The sequence below is a fragment of the Petaurus breviceps genome, unplaced genomic scaffold (genome assembly GCF_028583685.1).
Source record: "Petaurus breviceps papuanus isolate PSGF00001 unplaced genomic scaffold, PetGlider_PUasm1.0 90977, whole genome shotgun sequence".
Taxonomy (NCBI): Eukaryota; Metazoa; Chordata; class Mammalia; order Diprotodontia; family Petauridae; genus Petaurus; species Petaurus breviceps.
This window is the reverse complement of record NW_027187391.1, coordinates 17,557,317-17,574,986: the sequence shown is the minus strand read 5'-3', so window position 1 is coordinate 17,574,986 and position 17,670 is coordinate 17,557,317. Positions and strand designations below refer to the sequence as shown.

General features: G+C 39.5%; 1 protein-coding gene across 1 annotated transcript in view; it reads left to right on the top strand.

Moving 5' to 3' along the window:
• LAMA2 (laminin subunit alpha 2) overlaps positions 1-17,670 on the top strand; it is an 831,335-nt gene that overhangs the window by 794,694 nt on the left and 18,971 nt on the right. Inside the window, exons 55-56 of the mRNA XM_069077437.1 lie at positions 6,256-6,432; positions 6,878-7,079. Of these exons, the coding sequence (XP_068933538.1) occupies positions 6,256-6,432; positions 6,878-7,079 (379 nt within the window). The remainder of the gene's footprint in view (positions 1-6,255; positions 6,433-6,877; positions 7,080-17,670) is intronic.

Genomic DNA, 17,670 nt, shown 5'->3' with positions numbered 1-17,670 from the left:
CTCTGGAAAATGAGAGACTTGGACTCAATGACTTCCAGTTCTAAATCTATATTCCTATGAACTAAAAAAATTAAAAAGGCTGGAGGTGAGGAGGAGGAACAGCCTTTCTTGCAGTACAGTAGGCTCTGCTACATCTTTCCTATTTGTCCTTCCTACAGCAGGGTGGGCTATTTGGTTCTAGCACTGAAAATAGTGCTGACAGTAGCTTGTCTTCAGCATGCGCTTCTCAGGAAGGGCCAGTACATAGAAGACCATCTGGGGGCCTGGAGGTACTTTGCTGAGGCCCCACTGCAGGCTCAGAGCCCTGTATTTCAGGCTGCCCCACGGCTGCCCAGCAATCAGCATCCCTGTGGTCTCACCCTCAGAACCTCTGTTTTTGTGCCATCATTACTTTCCCTAGACTAGACCTTACCCTTGGGATCTGGGAAAGGATACTTAAGAATGAAGCCTATAAAAAACAATTTAGAAAGTTTGCTCCGAAGTAAAGAAAAAGAAACTGTTTCCTGACAGTGCAACAAAATATGAATTTCAGCATCATGTTAGTCCAATCCAAAATACACAGACCATATGGACAAAATTCACGAGAAACCAATCTCACTTTATTTTAACGCTCAGCAGAAGGTTTCATCCCTCCCCTTTTATCTTCTGCTCGAAGCCTTCCACCTTAGATCACATATGGTTTTAGGAACTTCATGATTCACTCTTCATGAACTGCAACTGCTAATTTTTATTTTTTCTTTCTTAAAAAATCTTGAACGAAAGAGGTGACTTCTTTTTTATTTGAAACTAAATCAAGTAGTCAATGAAAATTCCTTTAAGTACCCAGCATGGGCTAGGGATGCTAGATCCCATGCTAGATGCTAGGGATACAAAGACAAAAGTGAAACAGTCTCTACCTTCCCTCGGAGTGCTTACATTCTTTCAGGGGACACAACAGATGATAGATATAGAGGTATATAAGAGATGGACAGACAGGCAAGATACACAAAAGGCATACAAGGTAATGGGAGAAGGGACTAGCAACTGGCAAGGGCCTGTAGGAGGTGATGCTTCAGCTGAGTCTGAAATGAACCTAGGTATTTTAAGAGGCAAAGGGGAGAACGAGGTACATTTCTGGTGATGGAGAACAGGCAGAAAGATGGGAGATGAAGTTACCTGAGTGAGGAATAATAAGGAGGTTGATTTGGCTGTCTGAAGGCTAATTGTTTGTTATAAGCCTAGAAAAATTATACAAAGTAATACAAAGTAACCTGGGGGGGGGGGAAATACCAGAATCTGGGATGGAGGGGAATCAGGAAAAGCTCTTGTAAAATCACTGGATTAAAAATCTTCACTGGAACCTCCAACCAGGGTCAGTGGTAAAATTCTCAAGATCGATGCCTCTCAATAGTTTGTTTCCATACACTTCCAAATCTAAGCTGTCTATATAGAAATGTCAAAAGGACTTGAGGTACTTCTAACTATCATATCATTGAAGAGACAAGCTACCATTTGACCCTCCTGACCTCCTAGACAGTCCACCTCAGCAACAAGTAATGCCAAGTCAATGTTAAATGCTCCAAGCAAAAAATCTCCATTTAGACAAGTAGGTCAACTGGCTAGGTTGACTCATGACTTTCTTTCCCATGGTCTTCTCTGGAGTCACAGAATTGGATTAAAAACCAGTACTATAACATTGATTGGGAGTTTTCCACTTATTTTGGAACTTAGAGAGGGGGAATATATGACTTGGGATTTGCACTCTGAGCATTTCTTCCTCAAGTCCTCCAAACATACTCATTCTGTGAACTGAGTTTACTGGGTATTATGAATACCACAGTTCCCTTCTATATCCCCACCTCATGACACCATTTTATCTTCATGCAAGCCAACCCAGGACTTGACTGACTGACAATCTACAGGGTTTGTCCTCTAGGTTTCTCAGGTTTGCTACCACCTAGGAGCCCTACAGGCTGAAGACCACAGGATTTTCTCCTTATACCCTTCCACGGATTCCCCATAATAGTTCACCAACCTATTAAATTTTAAAGAGAGGATTAACAAAAACAAATAAATATTTTTTAAAAGACTTTAGAAGGAAACTATCAAGGGGCCCAATCAAACATTACAGAAAAAAAGGTTTTCACTATATTCTTATGGGTTACTCCTTTTCCTAAGCACTTAAGCAACAGATACTAAATGAGAACATGAAAGTGAACTGTGACATCTCTAGGTATACAATACCCATAATCCACACATTGAGTGTATTTTAGGGCCTTGAGGAATAGGCATTTGGATTGTAACTTCAAATCACACTCTCCCCTTAGCAAGTCAGGTTACTGAGACTCAACCGCATGTATCTGGTATACAAAAAGAGACAAAAGATAATTCCTGCCCTCAAGGAGCTTACAATCTACCTCTAACACTTGCTACCTGTGTAACCTTGAGCAAGGCTAACCTCTATGGCCACCATTTTCTCATCTGTAAAATAAAGAGATTGGTCTTAAATGGCTTCTGAGGTCCCCTCTGGTTCTAAATCCATGATCCTAAGTATAGCACAATAAAATACTCCTTTCTCAAGCAAACACTTTTCATTACTAGGTCAAGAAAACAAGTAAGTTTTAGTAATTTAGCTAGTAGATTATCATAGATGCAAAGGCATGAATCCCCTCTATAACCTTCTTATGAAGCAGTCATCCAACCTTCATTTAAAAGACTGTGACAGAAGATTTGCTATATCAGTTTTTGGATAGCTCTAATGTAAGGAAGTATTGTGGGTTGGGTTTTTTTTTCCCATTATAAGGATGAAATCTACCTTTATGTAATGTCTGCCCATTGTTTCTACTCTTCCCTTCCTGGACCAGGTAAAATAAGTCTAGTCACCTTTTCATATAATTCAATACCCTGTTGAATATTAAGATCTAAGAGTCCAAAGAATAGTTGTGCAAAATCCATTAAGCACCTACCTACTATGTGAAAGGCATTATTTTATCATGAAAGTCATCCCTGTCCTTAGGTAGCTTCCATTCTATCAGTGAACAGTACATTTACATTGAAAAGTAGATATAATATAATTTGAAGAAGGAGTCAGAAAAGGCTTCCCTTAGGAAACAGCAGCTGAAGTTACCCGTGAAAGAAGTTAATGAGTCTTAAAAGCAGAGGGGAGGGGGAATCACCTACATAGAGATAGGAAGTGGAATGTTGACTTCAGGGAAAAGTAAGTAGACCAGTTTGGATAAAATGGAGAATGCAGGAAGTGGAGTCATGAGATATAAGTGTGAAAAGCTCCGTTGAAGCCAAGCAATGACAAAGATCCTTTGAGAGAATTTATATTTAATATTCTAGAGGCAATAAGGAGCAATGGCTTCTTGAACAAAGTAGTGACATGGTCAGAACTGTTTTAAGCTAATTATATTTGACAACTGCAAGAAGGGAGACAAATTAGGAGACAGTGTCATTAGTCCAGGCAAGAGGAGATGGGGCCCTGAACTAGGGTGATGGAGAGAAAGGAACAGATGCAGGAGATGTTATGGAGATAGAACTGATAAGACTTAACAGCCAACTCGATACAAAGAATGAGGGAAGTCAAGAATTGTTAATAATGCCAAAGTTTCAAACCTTGATAATATTAAGTATGGTGGAATTTTCAACAGCAAAAAGGAATTTTGGAGAAAGGATACGAATATTGAAAGCTGAATCCAAAGATTAGTTATTCAAAACCTATTTTATTACCTGCTGTGTGTACAGCACTGGAAATACAATAACAAATAAAGCGGGGAGGATGGTTGGTAGGGTGAGGGAGGGGAGATGAATTCCATTTTGAGCATATTAAGTTTGAGATGCCTATGGATGGAGAAGTCTAAAAAGCAGTTGGTAATATAGTACTGAAACTCAGGAGAAAGACTGGAGTCAATATAGATCTGGGAGTTCGTGGGTTTACAGATTTGAAGCTGGAAGAGACTTTACAGGATTTCTAGCTCTACTCCCTCCTATTAATATGAGGAAACATGGGAGGAGACGAGAGGAGAGGGGAGAGGAGAGGAGAGGAGAGGAAAGGGGAGGGGAGGGGAGGGGGAGACAATGACTACAAGGACGACAATGTACCTAGTACAGAGCCTTAGGAAATGCTCACTGTTAGAATCAGTGGATCACAGCCCAAATACCAATATAGTGCCTTGCCCACAGTGGGTGTCCAATATATGATTTGTTGAACACATAAATGCTAAGGTACAAATGAATAGAATTTTATCTAGGCCCTCCTGTACAAAACGGTTAAAGTAGAAATTCAGGATCAACACTGTTAGAATGGAAAAAATAACCAGGAACAAGCCCTAAAATCCTTAAAACAAACAGAAACCCAGTATTGAGACCTTTACTAAATTTAGTTGCTATACCTCAGGAGGTTTAATGAGATTCACAAAAACATTTTCTGCTATTTCTGACCAAAATAGAGCTGGGGCCATATAGTAGACCTATGAGTAAGAGGTGGAGGCTTATTCTCCTTGACTAATCCTTAATGGTGCAGCTCTGATAAATATTTTGTTATGGCATTAGAGGGAGTCAGCTGAAAATAAGGTGCTTCATTAAAAAGCTTTTAGCCAGAAAAGAAGTTGCTTAATCATGATTCACATGTTACCCAAAAACCTCTGTTTTCTTAGAATTAATGAAAAAAAAATCTCCTGGCAATAGTTTTCATACCCTGTAGCAGGAGTGGGGAACCTGTGGCCTTGAGGCACATGTAGCCCTCTAGGTCCTTTTCTTCTGTGTAGTTTGGATTCCGTCAAAGGGATGCACTAGAAGGCCACATGTGACCTCAAAGCCACAGGTTAACCACCTCTACCCTACAGTTTTTGCCAACAAGAGGCTACATTTCAGAGTCCAATGGAATATGGATAATATGATGCTTTTTTCTTCTATTGTTTCCACACTTCGTTTTTCCACTTTGAAATATTACTGAACAATGGAATGTTTGTATTGGCCATCCTTTTAAGACAATGTTCTAGAACTAGATCTATCCATACTTAAGAGACTTTTAATTTTGTCTCTCTTAGCCTCATTGCCCAAAGATGAAAAAGCTGTTCAGTGACTCTCCAAAGTAATTCAGCTTATAATATACTGCTTTCCTAATTGATGTCATCATAGAACTAGATACCAGAAGTGACCTCAGAGGTCATGTAATTCAACCAACCTTCTTATTTTATAGATAAGGAAGCCAAGGCCCAGGGAAGTGAAATGATTTTCCCCAGATGACACAGTTAGACAGTGTCAAAGATAAGAATTGAACCAGAGTCAATGCTCTTTCTACTATGCCACATTTGTTTCCCACCCCCTCCCCCAAATATAAGAAGCCCATACTCTGCCCAGGTTTTCCACCCCCATAGTTTTTTTTTCATTTTGTTTTGTTTTGTTTCCCCACATAAAAAAAAAGCATTTCATTACTTGCCCTAATCTCTCCCAATAAAGAACCTCCATGTCTGTCTGTCTGTCCTTACTCTTTGACAGCAATGGTCCCATGTCTCCATCTTATCTCTTTCTTATGCAAGGGGAAAAGTATGGAATATAGTTATCATCCTTTGTTGCCTCTGTAATCCTTTCTTATGTGAGCTGATGCTGTTGGTAAATGAATGCATTGCCTCCCTATTTGTAATTTATTTTTTTTATCTTGTGGAAATCAATTAAGAAAAGTCAATGAGTGTCCACTACAGAAAGTCACTGAAGTTGGGAAATTAGCAATAATGTTCCTTCCTTGCTCTTTCTGGTCAGTCATAGAGAAATGACACCTGAAATCCACTGTAAAATGTACAGTATATTTTTGCCATGCTGTGTATTCATGCAATCTAAGCACTCTGGAGTGCTGTTTGTCCCATAGCAAGAAGATAATAGGTAGCACAAACCAAGAAATAAAGAGGAAAGCCAAATGTGACCCTATGCTGCTGTAAACCCACTGAGCCCTGTAAGATTAGACATTATTTCACAGTAGAGAAGTCTAGGGTCTCACCATGGCAGTGTTATCAGGCTGCAGACCACAACTGCCATCTCAACCAGAGGATAATATTACTGCAACATCACTGTCTGGCCTTGTTGAGCTCTTAGAGAGAAAGTTAATGAAGGAGGCAAACAAGGAGATCCTGAGAGACAATAACATTTGCTTAATGCTCCTAATCATTCCATTTCAGTTCATTCATGGCTACAGTGGGTGGGAGCAAAGTGATGGCCATAAACAGTCAATTTCCAAACCTCATGTATTTTTTATTTGTATTTTTGACATTTCATCAGCATGTTTACTGTCCAAGTGGATGAAGACAGAAAGCATATGCAGAACCTGACAGTGGAACAGACTATTACCATTAAAAAACTCTTTGTAGGAGGTTCTCCATCTTCATTTCAACCTCCCCCGCTCAGAACTATACCTCCTTTTGAAGGCTGTATATGGAACCTTGTTATTAACTCCATGTAAGTAAACCTCCATTCTCTTTTATTATTTCTACCAAGATCATCATAACTGTTGCACTGTGATCATTTGCAGTGCAACTAGTGAAATCAAAGAAGAAGGAAAGATATACATATGTGATAAATCATATTTGCATAAATATCATACTTATATATTTTATATTATATATATATATATGTATATAAATCTTTCCCTAGTAAGTGTTCAATAAATGTTTTTATCATTTATTCATTCATTCAGTTTTGTGTGTTATGGGAGAAATAGGTTTGATTCCAGGCACAAATACAGTTTTGGAAACAGATAAGGAGAAAGTTAAAAACATTGAAGTCAAATCCAGATTTATATTGTGTACTTCAAAGTAGTAACTAGAGTGACCAATATTTTCTGTGAGTGAACAACACAAACAAATTAAGGTATAAATCTCACCTTTTCCTTGTATCCCTTTAGCCCGATGGACTTTGCTCAACCCGTGTCCTTCAAAAATGCAGACATTGGTCGCTGTATAGATCACAAACCTGGTGAAGGAGAGGCTGAAGTTCCTCCCGAGCAAATTGTTTTCCCACCTGACTTTGGCCTTGAAGAGGATAAAGAGATCACACCAGCCCTTCCAAAATTCCCCTCCCCACCACCAACACCTATTCTTGCTCATGTAAGTTTTTATTATGTTTTATGATGCTTTATTCAAGCATCAAGATGGAAATAATAATATTATTACTAAAAAGGAACAATAGGTACCTCTGAAATATTATTATTTAATTTTATTTCTTTTTTTGGGCTAATCATCTCTCTCAAGAAATGTGAGTCAAACTAGATTATGCTTTGAGACTCCACAGATTAATATTTCTTTTCACCTAAATAAAGCTCAGATCATCAGGTCATAGCATTTTGAAATAGGAATAATCTTTCACATTATTCTTCTTCCAATTCATTCATTCCATGAACTCAACCCATAAGAGTTGACATTTGACAAGGCAGATCTAAAAGGCTACTACTGCTAATTGAAACAATAACAGCATCAACAAGAATAACAAAAATAATGATGGTGATAACTACCATTTATAGAGCTCTTTCAGGTTTGCAAAATGCTTTCTTTACATGTGTTATTTGATCTTCACAACAATCCTGGGAGGCAAGCGCTATCACTATCTCCATTTTACAGTTGAGGAAACTGAGGCTGAAAAAGGTTAAAGTAACTTGCCCAGGATCCCACAGCCACTAAATATCGGAGGCAGGATTTGAATCTCCAAGAAAAGTCATTTTTCTCCAGTTTCAACAACCAACATTTGTAAAGCACCTACTCTGTGGGAGACCCTTGGGCTAGGCAATGAGAATGTAAAAACAAGACAAAAAAATAAAGCAAAACAAAACAAAACACCAGCCCCAGAGGTGAAGAAGCTCATATTCGATTGTTATGACATAATATACATAGAGATATGGATACACTGGTTTCTTTAAATGTCACCCGTTGGCTTCCATCTTTCTTTTCTACTTCTGCCCTCTGAAGCATTAAAATCTAATCCTTCTTCTCCCCCATGACAGCCCTTCAGAAGTTTAAAGACAGCTATTATGTCCTCCCGAAAATGATTTTTTGAGCCGATCCTCTTGGCCATGAGCTTACAAAAATCACTGTAAATGGTTCCTTGAGAACACCTACAAAGTCTTCCATTTACTCTAGGATGCAATTTCTTCAGGCCTAGAGATAGGATCTCAATTCAAACAGTACAGATATAGTACACCCTTTTGCTGCTGTTGTTATTCAGTCATGTCTGACTCTTCATGATCCCATTTGGGGTTTTCTTGGCAAAGACACTAGAGTGGTTTGTCATTTCCTTCTCCAGATTATTTTACAGATGAGGAACTGAGACAAATGGGCTTAAGTGACTTTCCCAGGGTCACAGAGCTAGTAAATTCTGGATTTGACCTTGGGAAGATGAATCTTCCTGCCTCCAGGCCCAGCTTTCTATCTACTACATCACATAGCTGGCCTAGTACCCTTTTAATATTCTCTATTTGTAAAGTGCTTTTGTTTTATTTATATAGCACATAGTAGGTGCTGTATAAATGCTTCTTCCCTTCTCTTCCCACTCCTTCTAGATAGAAAAATCATTCTCGGTGGGGAAGAAAGTAAGAGTCAAATAGTTCGGTTTCCTCTGCAATTAGTTTGACACCAATTCATCACTGAAGCATGGATTTGGAGTGACAAAGGACGTCGGAGCCCATCTAATTCTAACCCCTCATTTTACAGATGACATAATTGAGGCCCCAAGAGATGCAGTACTCTGTCCAAGGTCATAGAGGTAGTGAGCAGCAGAGTTGGAATTTTAGCACAAGCCCTTTGATTCCAAATCCAGTACTTTCCCCACTGTGCCATACTATAGTACTAAAATTGTGCTATCCATTAAAAAGCCCAATCAGAAAAACCTGCTATCTGGTCATAGCCTGGGAAAGGGGAAACTATATTAATATAGACATCTCCTTTGCTTGTTAATCTTCTTATTCTGAACATAGCAAGAAAAGAAAGCCATTTTATTAACTGGGACATTTTTTTTTTCCCTAAGCTTCTTATGTCCCTTTTTTTTTTCTTTTTTGGCCATCAGTTATGTGTGCCTCCTTTGGTTTTTTTTTTTTTTTTTTTTTTTTTTTTACTTTTTTGGAGGAGAGAAGGCAGGGCAATTGGGATTAAGTGACTTGCCCAAGGTCACACAGCTAGTAAGTGTTAAGTGTCTGAGACCAAATTTTAATTCAGGTCCTTCTGACTCCAGAGCTGGTGTTCTATTCACTGCGCCATCTAGCTGCCCCTCAGTCTTTTCTTTGTGTAGTTTTTAAGGTACAAATCTGAGCTCATTAGAGCATTCTGTATGTAGTCCCATTGGTTTACTTCAGTCTTAGGACTTAGAACTGGAGGAAATTAGAGAGCCTCTATTCCAGTTTTTCATATGAGAAAGGTAGGAGTTTGAGGAATTAAGTGACTTGACCCAATTGAATAAGCAGTAATGCTTATTCCATGCCAATGAGCTGTAAACCTAGATTCTCTGACTCCAAATTGAATGTTTTTTCTGGTACATCACCAGTGTTATCCCCTTTTCTTCCTTGAGATTAGTGATGATAGAGAATCGGAATTGCACATTTTGGAGTCTTCTATTCCTCTATTCTCTCAGAGGCAGCAGGTGGCATAGTTGACAGAGTACTAAACCAATATAGCAAACTTCAGATCAGGAAGACCTGAGTTCAAATTCAGTTCCAGACATTTACTAGCTCTGTGATCCTGAATATGTCCCTTAACTTCTATTTCTCTAAATTTCCTCAACTATAAAATGGGGATAATAATAGCACATACCTTGTAGGATTCTTATGAGTCTCAAATGAGATATTTCTTTTAAAATATATATAAAGAGGGGTGGCTAGGTGGCGCAGTGAGTAGAGCACCAGCCCTGAAGTCAGGAGGTCCTGAGTTCAAATTCGGCCTCAGTCACTTAACACAAAACTATCCGTGAGACCTTGGGCAAGTCACTTAACCCCAATTGCCCTACCTTCCCCCTCCAATAAGCCAAAAAAAAAAATACAAGAAAGGGGCAGCTAAGTGATGCAGTGAATAGAGCACCAGCCCTGGAGTCAGAAGGACATGAGTTCAAATCCAGCCTCAGACACTTGACACTTACTTGTGACCTTGGGCGAGTCATTTAATCCCAATTGCCTCCTTGCCTTCCCCTCTCCAAAACAAAATAAAATATATATATATGAGCTCTTAACATACTACATGGCACATAGTAGACAATATAAATATGATACAAATGTGTGTGTGTGTGTGTTCGCTTCCCTTTTCCCTCTCAGAGGCCGCCATGTTGTAATGGTTAGAAGGTGGTCTCAGAGCCAGGAAGGCTCGGGTTCACGTCCTACCTCCGACACATATAAGTAACTCTGAGCTTTAAGGCACTTAGCCTCCTAGTGTTCTTCTAGGCAGCTCTGCAGATGCAGAGAGGTTGCCAGTCATATTGTCAGATGGTCAAACAATAAACATTTATTGAGCACCTACTGTGTGCCAGATGCTGTGTTAAGTGCTAGAGATACAAAAAGAGGCAAAAAAAAAAACTGTCCCCACTCTCAAGGAGGTCATAATCTAATGGGGAAGACAACATGCAAAATTTATATATCTTTATATACAAATAAGATACAGACAGAATAAAGAGGAGATACTGAACAGAGGGAAGTAGGAAATTCTTCATTTTGAGGTTCCTCTACACTGATACACACAGATCCAGTGTCTAACCCTATCCATTTCTCTAGAGATGCACTCTTTCTAGAATTTCTAGACATGGAATTGTTTTTCATTTCTCTGAACTTCTGGAATGATGTTTTCCTAAAGTCTAGGGTACATATATAACTATGGCCAACTCTTCTTCCCTTGACTATTACCCCCATAAGACAACACAACACCATCATTAACCCAGTTTTCCAAGTCTGAAATCTTTTGAATGATCACTCTTGTCATTTCCTCATCTCTCATATCTAATCAGTTACCATGTCATATCAATTCCAGCTCCACAATATCTCTTCCCTCCTCTCCATTCCCATAGTCACCATATTATTTAGGGCTTATTATAATATATGTATCATATTTTCTATTATAGCTATTGTCTGGGAGTGCAGGGCAGGAACTGCTATCCTTTTTGTCTTTTTACCCTCTTAGAATGCAACTTGAGACATAATAGAATTAAATGTTGTCCTATCCAGAGGTGTTCTGGAACTAGCTCATGAGAACTCATTGTTAAATTTTCACCATGAGCATTTGCACCTTAGAAATCAGCAAACACGACAAATCAGAGCTTGATTTTTTTGTTACGATGATTTTTTAGACTTAAGAAAGTGATGGAGAAAATGATAATAATGAATATTAAACTTAAAAGTATGTCATGAATACATTTTTAGAGCTGGTTGTTGAACATTTACTAGCATACCACTGAGAATCCTCCAGCAGACCCAATAAGTTCCATTATCATAGGGAGTACATTGTCTAAACTTGCTATTTCTCCCAGCCCCTTCAGCAATATTCCACATATTTTGGGGTGAACCATACCTGTAATTTCACTGACATGGGTAACTCCCTGATGAAGAAACTCTAGATACCTGTGCAGGTTGATACCTGCTTTGCAACTTAAAGTTTTGAAAAATTAACTTGGAGGACCAAGAATTTAAATAAGTGACTTACCCAGGGTCACACAGCCATGTCAGAAGGAGGAATGAAATTTGGGTCTTCTTTACTCTAAGACTGATTTTCTAACCATTGCACCACAATGCCACCTATAATAACTCTGTACATAAACAGTTTTCATCAGTAACATCATCATATCCAATATTTTATTATAAGTATACATATGTATGTATATGTTTTTGTGTGTATTGTCTCACTTGGTCCTCACAATAACCCTATAAAGTAGACAATATTATAATTAACTCCATATTAGAACATGTTGCAGGACAGGTTGCAGGACAGAAGACAGGTTAATAAATGGGAAATTAAATTCAACAAACATTAGCAACCAGTTCTTCCTTGTGGGATGAAATGAAATCAGGAATAGTAGTGTCTCATATGGTTTTTAAATTAGGAACATATATAACACAACCTATTTGTAAATTGGGAACTACATATGTGTGTGTATGTGTGTGTGTATGAACCTGAAGTCCAGCTGGTTAGCACCTACTCCTTTTCCCCAGAAAGTGCCTGAGTCATTTGCATCTACTAATCATTGCAACATCTGCCTCCTCCCTGTACCCCTTTTTTACCCCTCCAAAAACACAAAGCCATATTGCTGTTTGTATTTACCACATTCTAAGGACAGTTCTATGCCAAAGCATACACCCAAGGAACTCTAGAAACAGTACTACAAAGGATTCCAACATCATTTCCCAGACAGATCCAACCACAGAACAATCTGTAAGCTAGTCTGAGGGACCTGGTGATATAGAGGACCCCTGGGATAAAGGAGAATTGAGAAAGCCTGTTTTCATACTGAAAATGACTGCTTCACAAACCAAGTGTTTTTGAAACATTCATGTTTTCAAATTTACTATTTTAAGTGGAAACTAGCACAGGCAGCAATATTTTCTCATAAAACCTCCATTCTTATCAGAGGGAAGACCAAGATTCTGAGAAATACAGTTTAAAAGTTCCCTGATTATAGTCAAATACCCCCAGAAGGGCACTTTTGATTCTTAAGCACAGAGGCAATACTATATCCTTACTGTCAAACTCCTGGGATATTTCTCATGGGGGGGGGGGGTGGAACATTTTGTCCAATGGTAACTAGTCCTCTTGAAGTATGCATTGTATTTGTACCAAGTGTTTGTTTATGGCTTGCTTTGCTTGAGTGAGTTTACATGCCCAGAAAGTTGAACTTTTAACCTCAGTCAAGAGGCTGAAATGTGAAAGCTGGGAGAGCAGGATTGAGCTGAGTATATTAGAAGTAGCATTGTATTGGGTAGCCATGAAAGCTATTTCTCTTTTGGGACTGATGCTGCTGTTTTAAAAGCTAGTACAGCATTTTCCTGAACAAAGAGCAAATATGTCTAGACACTGATGAGTATTTAAAGGCAAAATGAACAGAGACACAGTACTTCGAGAAGTTCTATTTTTTTCAGTCAACTGTTCTGATGTATAAAGAAGGCTTTGCTGTGTCTATAATTTCCAAGAGCTCATGGACAGGGAACTGGTCATACTTTGATTTCCCACTAAACAATAGGGAAGTCATCACTCTTTAAAATATTGTAAAATATTATAAAATAAAAGTAGTGTTGTGAAAAGCACCCGAATGCTAAATCTTGGCATTTGCTCGTTTATTTATTGGAGGCCATCATAAAAAAGCATACTACTTGCTGCAGATATTTTTATCGCAAATCAATTATCAAGTTTATGAAATCTAGGAAGGAGAAAATGATAGGTTTTCCCTGCCCGTTTAACACTTGACCATACTAATGACAAGTCCAAAGATACATCTTGTTCAAGTCAGGTTTGAAGAAAAAAACTCATATCTAGGCTGTTACTCTGCACACCAGATGTTCCCAACAAATGCTGGCTAACTAAATGCTAGGCAGAGATCAAAATTTCATTTCACTGGGGTCATCCATCCACCAGCAACGGGAAATGCCTATTTCTTCTTACTGACCTGAAATAATCAGAATGTGCACTAAGGGTAAAAAGTTACTCGTTCCATTATCCATCAATGGCTCTGGCTACTTCAATAAACAATTTGCTAGAACAGCATTCATAGCCTCTACCCTGTTCTACACGGCCACTTAAGCCACCCAGAGTTAGTCACTTTGTCAGACTTACAATCTTCGCCCAAGTAGTTATTCAGTAAGATGCCTTGCATCTTACAGAATGAGGTAAACAGTAATATGTCCTGATTTGGGGGATATTTTTTTCCCTCCTCACATTATCAGCACTTTTGAGTTATGACCACAAGGTGGCAGAATTGTAACATGTTGAGATTGATTTGCACGCCTGTGACAAAGGTACTCACTGCAATAGGGGTTTTTAAGTCTGTGCATTCAAAGCAAACTGGACAAAACATCTCTATGATGAAGCTGTTGTACTTTCTTTGCTTCATGTTAATGTGAAGGATGTAAAGCCATCTTACAATATACATTGAAATTAATGGTCCCTTTAAATTGCCTCACTACAATCCCTCCTGATTTCCCACAATAAAGCTATCTTTATTCATGGCAGAGAATTAGCCCTGAATCTTCAAATAACAAAATATCATTGGGGGTTTTTTCCTAGCATTTAGGCACATTCTGGTTTCCCTTTAAAATAAGAATGAAAACCCCTTCCCCTGAATTTGGACCCTGAGGACCCATGGTTAAATCAGATGCCTATTACCTATCTGACCTTTTGTCTCCTCTCTGGACCTGAGTATCTTCATCTCTAAAGAAAAGAAGATTGGCCTAGATGATTTTTAAGACCCTTTCCAGCTCTAACACTTCTCATCCTACTCATTGGTACCACAAAATGAATGCTCCACAGCCCCCTATCTATATTATAGGGAGTCAAAAAAAAAAAAAAAGAGAGAGGGACACCCAAAGGAAAATGCCTTATGAAGATGGTAACAAATACAGCAGAGAATCGTGATGCCTTGATGCTGTAGAAACTGATGGACTGATGGAGTGACACTGACCCTCTTTTGAATCAACCCACTGTCCAATTCAGACATAAGCCCCAGAGGTCCTACCCATGGGAAGCCAGGGAATCTAATCTTAAATTGTGAGCTCCTTGAGGGCAGGGACTGTTTTTTACCCCTAGTGTAGTTGATGCTTAATAAATGTTTAATGACTGACTTATTGACTGATCTAATGGCTCACCAGTGAAAGCATCTGATTAGAGATTTAGTAGAGATCCACCCACACACCACCACAGTTTAAACCCAGGATTTAGATGCATTATACAAATCCTCTTGTACACAGCAGGTCTCACTTTATGAGTGCAATTGCAAATTGTTTTTAAGGGAGATGAAAGCAGATTTACTAAAGGTCATTGTTTAGACTCCTGTTCAATAGTAAGCAGCTGTAGGAGTCATCTTTGGGAGTGGGTGGAGGGGAGTCACAAAACCAAAGTAGTTAATAGTTTCCTATTTTGGCAGTAACACTTAAGAGTTACCTGTTGTCAGTTGCCATTATTTATCTGCTATGACCTTGACTAATCTGAGAACAGTGTTTCATTAACCACTGCTTCCGCCTCATGTTATTTCCTGCTTCTGGGACAGACTGGTTACAGAAGTCAAACCCACGGGGTACACGACATCGTGAAAGCTTCTTTCAGAGCTCCCATTGTCTGTGGAAATTGCCTAAAATCACAGATTCTCAAACTTCTTCCTCATGGACCCCTTTGACAGTCTGGCGAAACCCAAGAATCCTTTCTCAGAATAACGTTTTTAAATGTGTCGAATAAAATGCAATCAAATTAGCAAAAGAAAGCAATTATATTGAAATTATCTCCCCCAAATAGCGGTGGAGGTCTTTTTTAAATTCAGTAAGCCCAAGTTAGGAATGTCAGAGACCTGATGATCTTTCTAAAGCCCCTGCCCTTTTCCAATCAGGGATAGGATGATTAAATAGTGTCTTTTGCATAGACAGGGAGTGGCCCCTTAGATCTGGATCAGCTAGCTTCCTGTTTCATAGAAAACACATTACCTACACTCCACTAGTTATCAGGACCATGTGTTCAGCCACTGGTTTTATAGGTTTCAGCATCCAGGTGGCCTCTAGGACACATACCACAAATATTTTGTATAATACTAGTGTCACTTTGTCTTCTTTTTTATGATTATAGTAGAGAAGTTCATAATTACCTTTCTATTTAAAATTGCAATCTACAAAACTTTGAAGGTAACAGCAGCATCAAAATAACCTCCTGGTGATATTCCTTCAGGCTACCCATTATTCCCTAATTCCTCATTCTTACCTGACTTTTTCAATCATCCTCTTTTCAAAGAGAATAGTGAACCTGTGTCATTGCAGAGAGTTTGGAGCAGTTTAATCAAATTCTGCCCTCTCATGGATTCATTTACTGCAGGCAGGAATCTATTACAGAATTTGCAGGGATGACCTTAGCAGGGTGAGAAGATCTGTGTATTATTGGGGCTATTTTCCTTGGTGAAGGAGATATTTCAAATACACGAATAGATACCGCGCCCCCCCCACCCCAATTCTATTTGTAATATGGGCTGCTGAGACATTAAGCTCCTAAGACTTTTCCATCTGTGCTATTTTTTGCAGTTAGCCACTGTGTCTAGGGGAAGGTGCTGTATATTCATCCCAAATGGGGTTCATTAGTGCAGATGAATAACATTTCCACCCACTGCTCTTTGAATATCAGTGTGGATTGTTGCCACCGGGTTGTCTTTTTATAGCTAGCCCCCAAATAAGCCCATCCAGTCCGGGGGGGGGGGGGGGGGGGGGGGGGGGGGGGGGGGGGGGGGGGGGCGGGGGGGGGAGCAGGGAGAGGAGAGGGGAGGCGGGGCAGAGAAAAGTGGGAATGCATTTCCATAAAGAGTGACTTAAAAGCTTTTTCAAAACACTTAAAGCATTTTACCTGCTGTTGCAGAGCTGTTCTGTTTGGCCTAGCTTAACAAAAGAAACAAAAAAGAGAGAAAGGGAGGGAGGGAAGAAAATTTTCCTTTTTAAATAGAAATTCCCCAGGTTTTGATGAGTCACAACAGAGGCACGCCATCTCAGAAAGAACAAATTGGCTTTCAGGTAGTGCTGAATCCCGCTCTTTGGACACCTTTGCTGAGTCAGCATGTAGTCAGAGGTTTGGGCCAATCATAATGAAATAGGGTAGGACTCAAATGCCTATGTGCTGGTCAAGGTGCAGGCTTTCTAATAAGAGTAGTCATTGTACAATAGCCTCTCATGACTAAAGAAGGAAGGGAATGGGGACCTTTCTCATCCTGGGAGACTGGTTATCTGTGGGAGTGAGGGCTGCGAGAGCAGGGGTTGTCCAGCTAGTTACTTGTCTTAAAGAGCCCCATAGGATGCTGATAGTTCAATGGTGTGAGTCTAGTTACTGTGAGTTATGGCTAAGAATGTGCTGGGTTGCCTAGCAACAAACTATTAAGGGTCTGAATAGTCCAACTTACAAGTTTAATTCACTTAACTTCAAAGTCTAAATACACACACCATGACTTTCTAGGGAACCAGACTTTTATTTTAACAAGGAAAAAAAAATACTGGAAGAAAAAATATGTAAAACATTTGTTTTCTCTTTAGAAAGCTTATGTAATAATAGTAATAGCATATATGTCTCCTTAAAGCTCATAAAGCAATATATTGCAAAATAATACATTATCACATGATCCCATAGCCTAGGTACATATATTGCCACTTACTTGGTAGCAAAGTTTCAAATGAACATATCTTCTGAAAACAAAGCTTATTTTAAGGAAGCTGGCCTAAGTGCAGGAGAGGTTAGAAGGTGATTCTGTCCTCTTTATGCTTTGGTGGCAGTTGGACAGGGTCAGGCACTAGCACTTTCTCAGGGGCATATCTGTCAAGGGCAGGTCAGGGCTTCAGGGGAAAGCCCCAGTCTTGCTTGCAGAACCAGATCACTGCGGGGGGGGGGGGGGGGGGGGGGGGGGGGAGCACGGGACAGCAGGCGGTGGGGGGGGTGGACGCCGAGCGCAACGACGCAACTTACACACACAACACATATCAGACGAAACAACGTCCAAGACTGGGTTGGCACGGAC